This window comes from Anser anser (genome assembly GCF_964211835.1).
Source record: "Anser anser genome assembly, chromosome: 2".
NCBI classification, from domain to species: domain Eukaryota; kingdom Metazoa; phylum Chordata; class Aves; order Anseriformes; family Anatidae; genus Anser; species Anser anser.
Window position 1 is genome coordinate 49,490,825 of NC_139721.1, and position 13,338 is coordinate 49,504,162.

Below are 13,338 nucleotides of genomic sequence, written 5' to 3' on the forward strand. Positions count from 1 at the left end.
GAAAGCACATCAAGCCACTTCTGTTGACTTAAACTGTAGAAGATGTGATATTTCATTTAAAGGCTTATTGGAGTGAGCTCTTGTAAAAACTTCTTTTCTCCTATCAAGAGACTTTAACTCCATGAAACAACTGCAGTATGGGTTGAGTTAGCTGGTGGAATAAATACCAGCGTAGCTTGTCTTGAGCTACTGACAAAGTGTACTGTTCAATCTTCCTGGTAGCAGCACTTGTTTTCGTTGAAGTTACAGTCAACTTATGCTTGTATCTGCTATTTGGGGCATATGAAATCTTGCTAGTGAGTAATGTTCATACTTTTGCCTGGAGAGTATTAAATGATTTTAAGCACCAATTAATGTATGGATAATTTTGTACATATTTATATATATTAATATACACTTTAGATATAGATCTTAAATACTTTGTCACTAAACAGACTATTTACAACTGTGGAGGTCAAATCTGATGTCTCATCTTTACCTCTTAATCTGATTGCTGTTCATTGACTTTCCTACCCAGGTGTCCCTCATGTTTCTACAACCTGATTAACCTCTTCTGTGAACTGACTTGCAGTCCAAATCAGTCTGAGTTTTTGAATGTTACAAGCACCGTACCTTATTATGATCCAGTTTCAAAAGAGAACAAAAGCAGCATTACAGAGCTGCAGTACTTCATTGGAGAAGGCTTTGCAAATGGTGAGTAGATGATGTGATACTTTACTTAGACCTTTATCAAGGTAACTCTTCTGGAAGAGTTGGGAGGGGGACAGGAGCCAACTCTGAGTCTTTTGAAGTGCAAGGCATCAAAGAGATGCCAGTAGGTCCCCCTCAAAACTGTTAGAACGCTGACTTCTGTGTAGGTAGGAGACCCTTACACTGACACATAATAGTGTTTTTTGAAGATTCAGATGTATAGATTTTCAGTGTCAATGTCTACTTGCTGTTAACCCTGATGACTTTATCTTCAGAAACACAAAGTTGTTGCTAACTGAATTTCCAAAGCCTATTTGATATTGAAACTGGCTAGTGAGAATGGTAGTCAAGTTCATACATAGTGCATTTTCTCACTTCTGAGACACTCGTTCTTCCTGAAATGAACTATTATAGTCCAGTACAGAAAACCAAATATTTTTTTCCTAAAAACAAGAAGTTCAGGTTGTATTGGTTTTATAGCAAGCTTAAAGCATTAATTCAGCCCTTGAGCATTTTGTATAGTAACCCATAATCAAGTTATGAGACACTTGAGAGATGCTTGAAAGTCATGTAGGGCCTACGGGTCAAAAGTGCCTTGAATATCATTTAAGTTACAACTTCTTCTGAAAGAATAACTTGATATTAGGTTCCGTTCCTTCTAAAAGTGAAGTAAGTTCTAGTGTAATGCAGGTTCTGCTGGCCTACATAGACTAAGATAGCCATTGCAAAACACTACAATGTTTATTAAATAAAACTGAAAGCATTACTTAAATATCTTAAGATGTTCATCTTGAAAGCTATAAGCACTTTCTTTAAATTTGGTGGATCTTTACTTTTTCCCAAAATCATAATGCTCACCCAAATTCTAATGTTGGTTTAATGACTTCTGTCTTTATTCTTCCTAGCAATGTATAATGCCTGCAAAGATGTTGAGGCTCCATCAAGTAATGTTAAAGCCTTGGGGCTACTGTGTGGTAAGGAAGTCAAGGACTGCAATGCTACCAACTGGATTGAGTACATGTTTAGCAAGGACAATGGGCAAACTCCTTTCAGCATTATTCCTATCTTTTCAGGTAAAAAAAAAAGGGGGATGGTCCTTGCTTGTCAAGCCTCTGTCAGAGGCTACATACAGTAGACAATACACTAATTTGTTAAACAGTTGCCCAGTAATGATTATATGCAGGCAGAGGCTTTCAAAGCAATGTAACCTAAACTGATCATCTTGGTTTGTGTGTGTTTTTTGTTTGTTTGAAAGTTGTACTTTACACTTGTTTTCTATTCAGCTTCTTGCTATAGATGCCTAAAACTCATTAAGGGATGGGACCCGTCTTAGGAAACTGAATAGTTTTTGTATTCTTTGGGGAACTAGGGCAATGTCCTTCAGGATTTTCGTAAGGAAACTGTTACGGGCTTCAGAGTCTGAATAGTCGGGGGCAGAGGGTGCTTAACAATTTAAAAGTATTTCTATGACCCACAGCAACAAGGTTAACAGGTTGAAGTGTTTTAAAAACATGACTAGTTACCTAGTGAGTAGACAACTCTAAGTAGTTGCTATGCCTGCTGTGGAAGATAGCAATGGTTTTATTCTTCTGCAGGGCTGAGAAAAGCCACTGTGTGTAAAGGGGACTTCAGTGTAAAGGGTTCATTTCATACACTGGGAAGCTTGTGTTGTGAAGGTGTGAATTCTACCTGGTAGTAAACCGGCTCTGCAATGTGTTATTTGCTTGTCATAGATGTTCCTGTCCATGGAATGAATCCTATGAACAATGCTACCAAAGGCTGTAATGAGTCTGTGGATGATTCAACAGGACCATGCAGCTGTCAAGACTGTTCAATTGTTTGTGGTCCAAAACCTCAACCCCCTCCATTACCTGCTCCTTGGCTTTTGTTTGGTTTGGATGCTATGTATGTCATCATGTGGATCTCCTACATGGGATTTCTACTTATATTTTTTGCGCTTGTTTTTGGTATCTGGTGTTACAGGTAAAGCATTTAAAATGTTCGGCTCTGAAAGTAACTTGCCTTTTCCCAGACAGCTTTGCCCAGTACAGAAAGTTTATGCTTTTCCTTCTAGGATCACCCAGCCAAAAGTCCTATTCTGTGACAGATGCTTAAAATTGCAAGGGCTGTTTTAACTCATAAAAGCATGTTGTAGAAAGTGAGTGCAAAAACCTGTTTAGGTGATGCAAAACTGGAGTGAGCTAGAAAATTCTAGTGATGGAGAGGCCCGTTTACCACATGCAGTGTTTCATAGAGTTGTTTAGCTTGGAAAAGACCTTTAAGATCAAGTCCAACTGTTAATCTAGCACTGTCAAGTCTAACACTAAACCATGTCCTAAACACCATATATACATGTATTTTGAATACAGCCAGGGATGGTGACTCAGCCACCTCCCTGGGCAGTCTGCTCCAACGCTTCATAACCCTTTCAGTGAATAAATTTTTCTAATACCCAGCTTAAACCTCCATTAGTCCTGGCTATTGTTAGATGTGAAAGCAAGTTATTTACAACATGCTGTACTTTGTCAGGATATGTGGTTGGGAGAAGAATCACTGAAAGCTTCTTAAAGATAACAAAACTGTAAGAATTCAACTCGTGATCACTAGGAAAGAGCAATATCTAGGCAATATCTAGTATTGGTGGCCACATGCTATCATAGCAGACTAACGGTAACTTATGTTTAGACTAACACTTGTAACAAAACAATCACTGCCCTATTGCAAATTGTCATGACTACTTCTGTCTTTCTGTTCTGAAAATACCAAACAAAGTGAGCTTCCAGAGATAACAGCATTTTGTAAGTAATGCACAGCAAGGAAGCTTCTCCGTGCTACACAATGCTCACCAGTAAAGAACACAATCTACTGTAGCTATAAATGTTTTGGAGTGGGTGTACTAGCCATCCTGAGCAGTGGAAGCCTATTAATATTTCTTGGTAGCATTTTCTAGAGGCTTCAGCCACCTAATGCCCTTAAGTAAGGTAGTGCTTTTCAATTATGACCCAGAATCCAGAATTGCTGTGTAACAAGCTGGATCTGGGCAGGGACAGTGGATACAAAAAGCTTGTGACATGCTCAGCAGTCTTGTCTAGTAATCTTGTTGAGCCACATGTATAATAAACAAAACAAAATGGTGAGGGTGTCTGAGATGTGTGGTTCACAGCTGAAAATACCTGTCCATAATTAGGAGATCTAATGATGAGATTAGTATGAACTGTCTGCTATAGAACTTATCTGCTCTAGGTACTGGGAATGTGTGTGCAGTATAGGTCTGTAAGAGTTCAATGCTGTAACTTGTCTGTCTTCAGGACAAAAAATATCTGTATGTCTCTTGCCTTGCTGTGACATTTCTTTAACCTAAATACATGTAACTTAAGGCATTTGACTAGTGAAGTCAAATATTTCTAATGCAGATGCCTTACTAATGTTACTGCGTTAAGTTATGATCAGTTTAAGGAAGCTCTCTGTGCTGTTATAAACTTCTATAGAGAACATGTTCTTGATGCAAGCTGGAAAAATTTAAGAAATATGACAAGTCCATGGGTTGTTCCGAAGGATTAAAGAAGCTGGAGATTGCTTCAGTGGATGGTGATAGGAGGTACAAGATGCCTACCCATTCTGGAGGAGTCAAAGAATTTTTTACTAGCATTGGTCTCTAGTTTTAGTGTACGAACACCAGAAGAAGCCCTTTTGGGAGGGATTGTGGTAACATAGCCTTTTCTTTTACAGGAGGCGGCACTTTGTCTCAGAGTACACACCAATTGACAGCAATATAGCCTTTTCCGTGAACTCTCACCGTGATAATGGTATGTCTTGCATAAGAGCAATAGATTTATTAACCTTGGCTTACATGCATCTGTTTCCTGTGGGGACACTTCAGAATTTTAGCTTTGCTAGCCCATATAATCCATTGTTACAGTAATATATTTCAGTCTTTTGGCTAGTTATCTCTCTTGGTGTAGAAGAGTGCTTAACCCTGTTTTGCTGGTTGCTGAAAGCCCTGACTGCACAGTTGAGCCCACAGTATGGGTGGGGATATGGTAATATGGAGCACTTAGAGTGCTTTGTATCCCTTCTGGGGTGCAGGAGAGGGAACACTGCTAAACTCAAGTTATGTTCTGACCAGTCTATGTCCATTCAAAGTACAGAGGTTGGCTGTGCTTCCCCTGCCATCAAAGAATTGTAGATAAGCTTGTATAGCAGCTGAGGTAGCTCATGTATTTTAATGGTCATGCATCTTCTAGATACTTCCTGGCTTTATGTGCTGTGACTGCTGTCAAAGACCTTCCTGCATTAGAAGGGGCAGTATAGGTACAAACTGGCCTCTGCCCTTTGATCGCAAAAATTACTCCCTGGATTTGACTGTCAGTGTAGACCCTAGCTCTGTAGTGAGCATCAGGGGCAGAGTAAAATTCCAGCCTTGTTAGTGTGCTGCAAGAAAATGTTGTTTAAACTGACTGAAACATTCCCTGTTTACTTTTTTTAACAGGGAAAATTACCTGTGGTGAGAGGCTTGGTGAAAGGTTTGAGAATGGCCTGAGGATGACATTTACATCATGGGGTGCTTTCTGTGTCAGAAATCCACGTCCCGTTATTCTCTTCTCTGTGGTCTTCATTGCTATGTGCTGTTCAGGCTTTGTGTATATTAAAGCAACTACAAACCCTGTAGATCTCTGGTCAGCTCCAAGCAGCCAAGCCCGCAAAGAGAAGGAGTACTTCGACAAACACTTTGGGCCTTTCTTTCGTACTGAACAACTTATTATTCAAGCGCCAAACAGCCATCCAGACATCTTTTCACCTTACCCATCAGGAGCAAATGTGCCTTTTGGACCTCCACTCACCAAAGAAATTCTCCATCAGGTAACCGAGACTTCCCGAGAGCAAAGAACCAAACATTGCTAGCTGGTATAACAACATGGAGTTGCCTTCCATCTGTAAGGTGATGCGTCTGTCCAAGCAATCATTAGTTATTACTAGATATATCAAAACTCCTACTATAAAATCCTTATAGTATAATTCTTACTGTGAAGCTTCTTTCTGAAAACCTTATCTTGACCTCTTCTGATGGACTTGCAAGCTGAGTCCCAAGTAAATTTACTGTGAACACCTAAATAAAGTGACTTAGTCATGCACTCCTGTTGATTGTGCCATTGCCTCTGGAAATTTCTAGGAACATACTTAGGAACGTACTTATTTCTGTCTTGCAAGGAAAATTCTTTCTTGTGCTGCTCTTATATTAATTTCTTTTTTTTTTTTTTAGGTTCTAGATTTGCAGGATGCTATTGTAAACATAACTGCATCTTTTGACAATGAGACTGTAACGCTGAAAGACATTTGCCTTGCTCCTCTTGCTCCCTACAACAACAACTGCACTATACTGAGCGTACTCAACTACTTTCAGAACAGTCATTCTGTCCTAGATCATAGTGTTGGGGATGAGTTCTTTGTTTATGCTGACTACCACACTCACTTCTTATACTGTGTTAGGTAAGCAGTACTATTACTTATTCTTTAAATGGTAGGCAAGCTGGACTTTTCTCTTGCTGACAAAACTAATTAGTACTGACGGACTCCTTGTGTTTTTACCACTTTTTCAATCCACAGTACTATGTGAAGTTGCAGATTAGTATAGCATGTTTGTCTTATTACTTTAGTACTTAGTGCTTCAGCAGGAGTTGTTTGAATCAGGTTTCAGGTTAATCTTGATTTGGTGCAGACACTGGCTGTGGTTTGCTTTGAACACGTTTCATATGCTTTGAGTAATAAAGCTCTGGTAGAGAAGACAATCCTAAAATTTCTCTTAAGTTTATGTTGGGTAGAAGTCACTCCTTTCATTAGAAGCTCTAAGGAAGACACCTTTAAAACTGTATTTAAATTTAAAGCAAACATAGGATAAGGGCAATATATCACTAGCAGTTTAATATTGTTTCAAGTTGGTCAGTAATAACAGAATAGCTTTTTACATTGCTTTTTTCTGGTGCTGCTGTGCTGAAGTTGTCAAGCACAAGCTGACAATTATTGATTATCTCTTCAGGGCTCCAGCATCACTGAATGACACAAGCATGCTTCACGATCCCTGCCTAGGAACATTTGGTGGACCTGTCTTTCCCTGGCTGGTGTTGGGAGGATATGATGGTAGGTGGCAAAACAGTGTGACACTCTAAGTCTTGAGAGTACTTAGCTGTTTGCTCTCTCTGGTGTTAAAGTTGCATTCTTGTTTAACAAGGCTTTTTAAATGCACTCCAGAGAAAGTTGACTTCTTAAAAAACTTCCAGTAAGTAAGGATGTTTTAACTAACTGGTCAGTTGACCAGTGCTGAAAATGAAGGCAGATAACTCCAGAAGTGCCAAATGCAAGCAGCCTGTTACAGGAACACACTTGACAAGCATGTAAGTGTTCTGTCTTGCATGAAGTTTGAGCCTGCTAAAGGATCTCTAGTTTCTGGGGACTAGAGAAAGATGTGAAGTACCTCAAGCTAACATGCTGGGATGTGTATGTATCTGGGTTTTGAGACAGAATATTTTTTTCACTGGTCTGAAAAAGAAGCTTAAGATTAAGGTATTCACAAAGGAAACCCTTCCATAATTATTCTAAGACAGAATTTCGTTCAAGCAACTTAACCAATTAAACAGCTTGATAGATACATCAAGCAAATGTGCTAGAACAGCCATGGCAGGCAAGTATTCAATTAACTTTAGATTCTTTTACTTGCTGTGACTAAAAGATAAGTATACGAGGATACAATGTTAGGAAGCCAGATCCTGTCTCTTATTAAGTCATAAGCATGAGTTATGTGATAGCACCTTGTCTAAGCATACAACTGTTTAATGTTAGGGTACCATGAAAATGGTAATGAATGACTACTTTAGAATATAGGAATGAAAGGTAAGCACTCCAGATTATTTCAGTAAAGTGTTTGAGAACTCATTGTGTTTGAACAGATAGCATTCAATAGAAATGTAGTGTTGGGACTGCTTGAATACCCCTTAAAACTTAATTGCTCCTGCCAACACTGGAATGTAAGCTCTGTTTCATAATGCATGGCATTTTTTTCCTATTCTACAGGTGATAACTATAATAATGCTACAGCTCTTGTTATTACTCTTCCTGTTAACAACTACTACAATGACTCCAGAAAGCTAATGAAAGCCTTGGCATGGGAAAAAGAGTAAGTATGCTTCCTGTATTCTAAAATGCATACGGTACTTTAAGCAACCTTTAAACATAGAAGCATGCGAAACACCTCTGCTGTACTTGCAGTTGCTCTGTGTAACTACAGGGATGTTTTGAGAAGCAGCACAACCGGTAAAGGACTGACTGTTACTGGTCATGAGACTCGCTTAATCTGATATACTTAATTTGCTCTGAAGAGATAAGTTCTTGTATTGTTAGTGACCATCTAGTTTAGTAGTACTTGCTGGTAAGTAGCTACAGAAAACTTGATGTGTTGCTTGTGTTAGAATTACACACTTCTTTCAATCTGCTCTACTGTAACCACCAGTGCAAAGGTACAGCATTATTCTGAAATTCTTAACCTGTCATTTTCTTAAAAAGCTATCTTCCAAATGAGGATCTAAAAAGCTTTCATTGTCTTCACCATACCAAAGAGCTGCTGTTGCCTTACACAGGCCAACTGCTTTGGCGAATAGTTCAGATGAAACAAACTTCTGTTCTAGAAGGTCTGAGGCTAAGTGCAAGTATAACTAGCATCTGCATGCCTCACAAGCATCTCCCTTCATTTAGGGGAACTGAAATAAGGGTTAGTAAATTGTTCAAGAGCTGTAAGCAAGCTGTAGTCATATTTCATGTGTGTACTTATAGATCTAGCTTTGAGGAAGACTGCACTTTTGCTTTGAAATAGCTTATGCAAGATACCTAGTTATCACCTACCTCTGGAGAGAACATGAAAAGTATTTCAGCGTAGTGTATTTCTAGTGCTTGGAGCCAAGTTCTAGGGATGTGTTGCCAGCATCCCCATCTCAGTATTACAGCTTTAAAAACGAGAAGTGTGCCTCAAAGTACTATTTGACCACAGTGCACTCCTGTATCACACAGATAATTCAAATTTGTCTTCAGCCAACTTACAAGCCTTTTCTACAAGGTGTTTTATTCTTTAAAGTGTGACTGACTCTCCTCTCTTTTTAGGTTTATTAACTTCTTGAGGAACTATCATAATCCAAACTTGACTATATCGTTCTCTGCTGAACGGAGTATTGAAGATGAAATCAATCGTGAAAGCAATAGTGATGTCGGCACTGTTTTGATAAGCTATATTGTAATGTTTGTGTACATCTCCATAGCTTTGGGACATATCCAGAGCTGGGAAAGACTGCTGGTATGTTTATAGTTCTCATTGCTTCTAAACACTGAAGTTACAGCTTGCTAAGTAGCTTTTGAAGTAGTTTTGCAGAACACTTGTATTCAATCTTGTTATAAAGCATGGAGTCCTCTTTTAACTTTGAGCTGGGGGAAACTTTTTGTTACATGTGACAATCAGATGTTATTAATCTCTTCAGCTAGATCTATTTTCACTTTGTGTGTGCAGTTAGCTACAAGTTTTAAGGCTCCAGGTTTAAGTACTGTCCCTTCTGGGGTGGGGGGGGGATGGGGAGGGTGAACAGAAGTAAGTTTCTTACTAACTCCATTCTACAAAAGAATGTAGCTTTCTGCCTTTGCTATAGTCTATCCTATGTGGTGGTGCTGATTTGGTTAACAGTTATTACAACTTTTTTTTTAGGTGGATTCAAAGATCTCCCTGGGTATTGCAGGCATCCTGATTGTACTGAGCTCAGTGGCATGTTCTATAGGCATTTTCAGTTACTTTGGAATCCCGCTGACACTGATTGTGATAGAAGTCATTCCCTTCTTGGTGCTGGCTATTGGGGTGGACAACATTTTTATTATAGTGCAGACACTTCAGGTATTTATTTTTTGTGGTTTTCTAAATGTGTATTATTTTTGAAGGCTGTAGCTTTGGAGCAAAGTCCTCTGTACTCTAGTGCTCATCCCATTCTGAGCAGCTCTGGAATCTCAGGGGACATCTAGTGGTCTTGGAGAAAGCCAAGGTTATATGAAATTGCCCTATCCCACTCCCTTCACTCCTTCACCCAAAATGTGGAAACTCCTGCTCGTTCTTAGCTGTCAGTTGATATCAAACTTGTTTATTATGGCTTCTGGTCCACATACTAAGGATATAAAAATGAATAATTTTAACATCTCTCTTCGGTACTTGCAGAACTCTGCTACTATTTTGATCACTTGTAATTCTAGTGCACTGTGAGTAGTAATTGTGTAGTAAGCTACACGCTTAACACCAGGAACTTTTGGCACCAATATTTAATGGGTGGGTAATCAGCTTTGTAGTTTAACAGGCTTGATAACACACCAAAAAAAAACCAAAAACAAACAAACAAAAAAAAAAAACTGGCATTGCGTTTGGTGAGTGTGTGGTTTTGGCTGAAGCATTGAACTTGCTTCAAACCTAACCTAAAATACAGTAGTAAGGCAACAGGGTGGGATTTTCATGCTGTTTTTATATTAGAATCAGTTTATGTAACTTATGGTAACGTGGCAATGATGATTTTGGATGTTTGAATATTTAAAACAATGTGAAATTTTTTTTTAATTCCATGATTCCTAATAATTTATCTTAAAACAGAGAGATGAACGCCTTGAGGGTGAAACTCTGGATAAACAGATTGGCAGAGTCTTGGGAGATGTGGCACCTAGTATGTTTCTGTCATCTTTTTCTGAGACTGTAGCATTCTTCTTAGGTAAGACCCTTATCTTCAAATGACTCACATCATACCTGCATGTTGTAAGAATAAATGCAAAGCTAAAATATTTAAACAAAGCAAAAGCTCCCTTATGGAGGAAGCTTAGCTTAGCTGTTTATTGCTATAATCAGGTTTAACTTTACCTCTGCTGGGACAGGCCAGTGTAGCTCTAAGACCAGCGGAGTGAGGCCGCATTCTATACTAAGAACTTGACATTCAGAATTAGATCTTTTTGCTTAAAAGACAGGAGATTTGTAGCAACTAAAGTCTAAATTTGATACTGGGAATATTTAAAATATAAGTGTTTGTTGACTCCTATATGGCATTCAGTCGTTTTTCCACTGATTGGGAAAAGGTGCCCCAGTGATAAAAATCTATTTGAAGCTCACCCTTAGTGTGTTAGAGGCACCCTTGAAGTGTAAATGAGCTGTCCTTCAAAATGAGCTTGGTTTACTCCTAGTGTAACTTGCCATTGGTTCTCCAACAGGGGAGGGAGCTTACTTGTTTAACAAACTGGTTCACTTCTTTCAGGGACACTGTCTACCATGCCAGCAGTCCGCACGTTCTCCCTTTTTGCTGGAATGGCTGTACTCATAGATTTTATTCTTCAAGTCACCTGCTTTGTAAGTCTCCTGGGCTTGGATATTAGGCGTCAAGAAGTGAGTATAAATGCTTCTCTAACCACTATGTGATTGGGATGGCATCCTCTGCTGGACTACTAAACCCGGCATACTTTGCAATTCATTTTCAGAGGAATAGACTGGATATTCTGTGTTGTATCAAAGGCAGTGAAGAAACAAGTGGGGTGCAACGTTCTGAGAGCATCTTATTTTTGTTCTTCAAAAACCTGTATTCTCCATATCTGCTTAAGGACTGGATGAGACCGATAGTGGTATGTACACTCTGCTTACAGTTGGCAGTCATCTGAACTTGAGCAAGAATGTTGAGCCTGAAGGCTTTATACTGAAAAAAAAGATACTAAACACAATAAAACAAATGAAATTTCTAGCATTTCTTTCTTCCAGCATTGGTATTGGAATGAGTTTGTATACTTGCAAGTGCTTGATCTTGGATTGCTCAAGGCCCAAATTTAATAGAGTTGTATTCATAACAATCATATCATCTGAGGAGTGTGTCAACATGTCATCTCCCACACTGTATGAATCCAGTCTTGCTGTTGCTGGAGAATGATGCCTAATTCAATTAGAGGTTACTGTGCTTTTTTACAGAAGGTAGTTAGTGTATCTTTAACTGCTGCCTTCTATGTATAAATTGGCCCTTACCTAACCAGTCCCCTCTGTGGCCCTAGATTTTACTGTTACTGTAGTACTAAGCCTGGGTAACACGCTTCAGCTAGAGCCTTTTTGCATCATTGCTGTTAACTTAGTAAATTATTTCTAGAATGCTATTGCTTGTTGTTTCTGCACAGTTCTCACTCCCTGAATCTGCTTTCTTCGCAGATTGCCTTGTTTGTGGGCGTTCTGTCATTCAGTACAGCAGTTATGCACAATGTAGAGATTGGACTTGATCAGTCTCTTTCAATGCCAGATGTAAGTCTTAAAATCATGTCTCTGCTCAGCAATTTGAGGCTGAATGGAAAGCTTGAAATCCTGTTGTGCCTCTTCAATATTATGTAACGGTAACTGAAAACTTTACCCTTTAAGGACTCCTATGTAATGGATTACTTCAGCCAGCTCAGCAAGTACCTGCATGCGGGTCCTCCTGTTTACTTTGTTCTCGAAGAAGGGCACAACTACACCTCTCTGGAAGGGCAGAACATGGTGTGTGGTGGAATGGGATGTAATAATGATTCACTTGTCCAGCAAATCTTCAATGCTGCAGAAATTAGTAGCTAGTAAGTATTTCGTGCTTTTCTCTGTGTGGTTATATGGAAGAGATGTAGCTGACCAGTGTGTCCTGTTAATGTAGCTTAGGTTCAGCTGGTGATTGTGCAACTGACACTATAGTACTTGCTTTATACTGTGGTTTATGGAAGGGAGGAAGGGGAAAAAGCTGTGGCAGTCTTCCTAGAATGAGGCTAAATCCTGTCTGGACTGGTGGGATGTATTGATGTACTTAGATGTGGAAAAGGGACTTGGTCCTTCAAGGAATCAGGAATGGTAGTAGGAAAAGTTCATGAAAATCTCTCAGTATGACTCAGCTTTCCTAGGAAATCACTTGCATGCTCAGCTTCTAAACTTGGTGAGTAAACTAGCCTAATATTCTGGTAGCTAAGTGAGAAGTGCATCTGGAATACAGTAACCATAACTGAAGAAAGTCTCTTCTAAATTCCCTTCAGTGGAGTTTGTTGGTTTTTTTTTTTCCTTCAGTCAGGCTGAAGGAGGAGTCTTGCTTGACAACAGGCAATGATATCTGAGATGGGATGAGGCATGAAGTGGGCAGGGGAAATGGAAAGCTGATACTGGCAATGGAGCTCAGAATACAGGGAAGAAGGTCCCGCTGTTTGCTAGCTGCAGTGTTAGAAACAAGACCAGTTCTTGGATGAGGTCCTAGAGCAGGGGACTACAGGGTGAACTAAGGAGCTTGCACCAGAATGAGTTGAAGTAGAAAGAACTGGCACTGGAGAGCTCAAGAGATGTGTTCTGGAATTAAATATTAAATTACTAATGAGTGTGCTATTTCGTTAGTACAAGGATAGGCTATGCTCCATCATCCTGGATTGATGACTACTTTGACTGGGTGAAGCCACAGTCATCCTGTTGCAGAGTCTACAATACCACCGGACAGTTCTGCAATGCTTCAGGTACTAGCATCTACCGTGTTGCCAGGGGATTAGCTTGGCTGAAGTTTCACAGCCAGAACATTTTATTGTGGTATGAGTCAGGTGAAGAGCTTTCCTTTCTGTGAGTAG

General features: G+C 39.4%; 1 protein-coding gene across 1 annotated transcript in view; it reads left to right on the plus strand.

The window, feature by feature from the left end:
• The window catches only part of NPC1 (NPC intracellular cholesterol transporter 1), a 28,011-nt gene that overhangs the window by 8,520 nt on the left and 6,153 nt on the right, over window positions 1-13,338 (plus strand). The window contains exons 4-19 of the mRNA XM_083823930.1: window positions 518-693; window positions 1,596-1,763; window positions 2,424-2,673; window positions 4,420-4,496; window positions 5,180-5,550; window positions 5,951-6,177; window positions 6,725-6,825; window positions 7,756-7,858; window positions 8,836-9,025; window positions 9,428-9,610; window positions 10,349-10,463; window positions 10,998-11,125; window positions 11,218-11,358; window positions 11,927-12,016; window positions 12,131-12,321; window positions 13,115-13,230. Of these exons, the coding sequence (XP_083680056.1) occupies window positions 518-693; window positions 1,596-1,763; window positions 2,424-2,673; window positions 4,420-4,496; window positions 5,180-5,550; window positions 5,951-6,177; window positions 6,725-6,825; window positions 7,756-7,858; window positions 8,836-9,025; window positions 9,428-9,610; window positions 10,349-10,463; window positions 10,998-11,125; window positions 11,218-11,358; window positions 11,927-12,016; window positions 12,131-12,321; window positions 13,115-13,230 (2,627 nt within the window). The remainder of the gene's footprint in view (window positions 1-517; window positions 694-1,595; window positions 1,764-2,423; window positions 2,674-4,419; window positions 4,497-5,179; window positions 5,551-5,950; window positions 6,178-6,724; window positions 6,826-7,755; window positions 7,859-8,835; window positions 9,026-9,427; window positions 9,611-10,348; window positions 10,464-10,997; window positions 11,126-11,217; window positions 11,359-11,926; window positions 12,017-12,130; window positions 12,322-13,114; window positions 13,231-13,338) is intronic.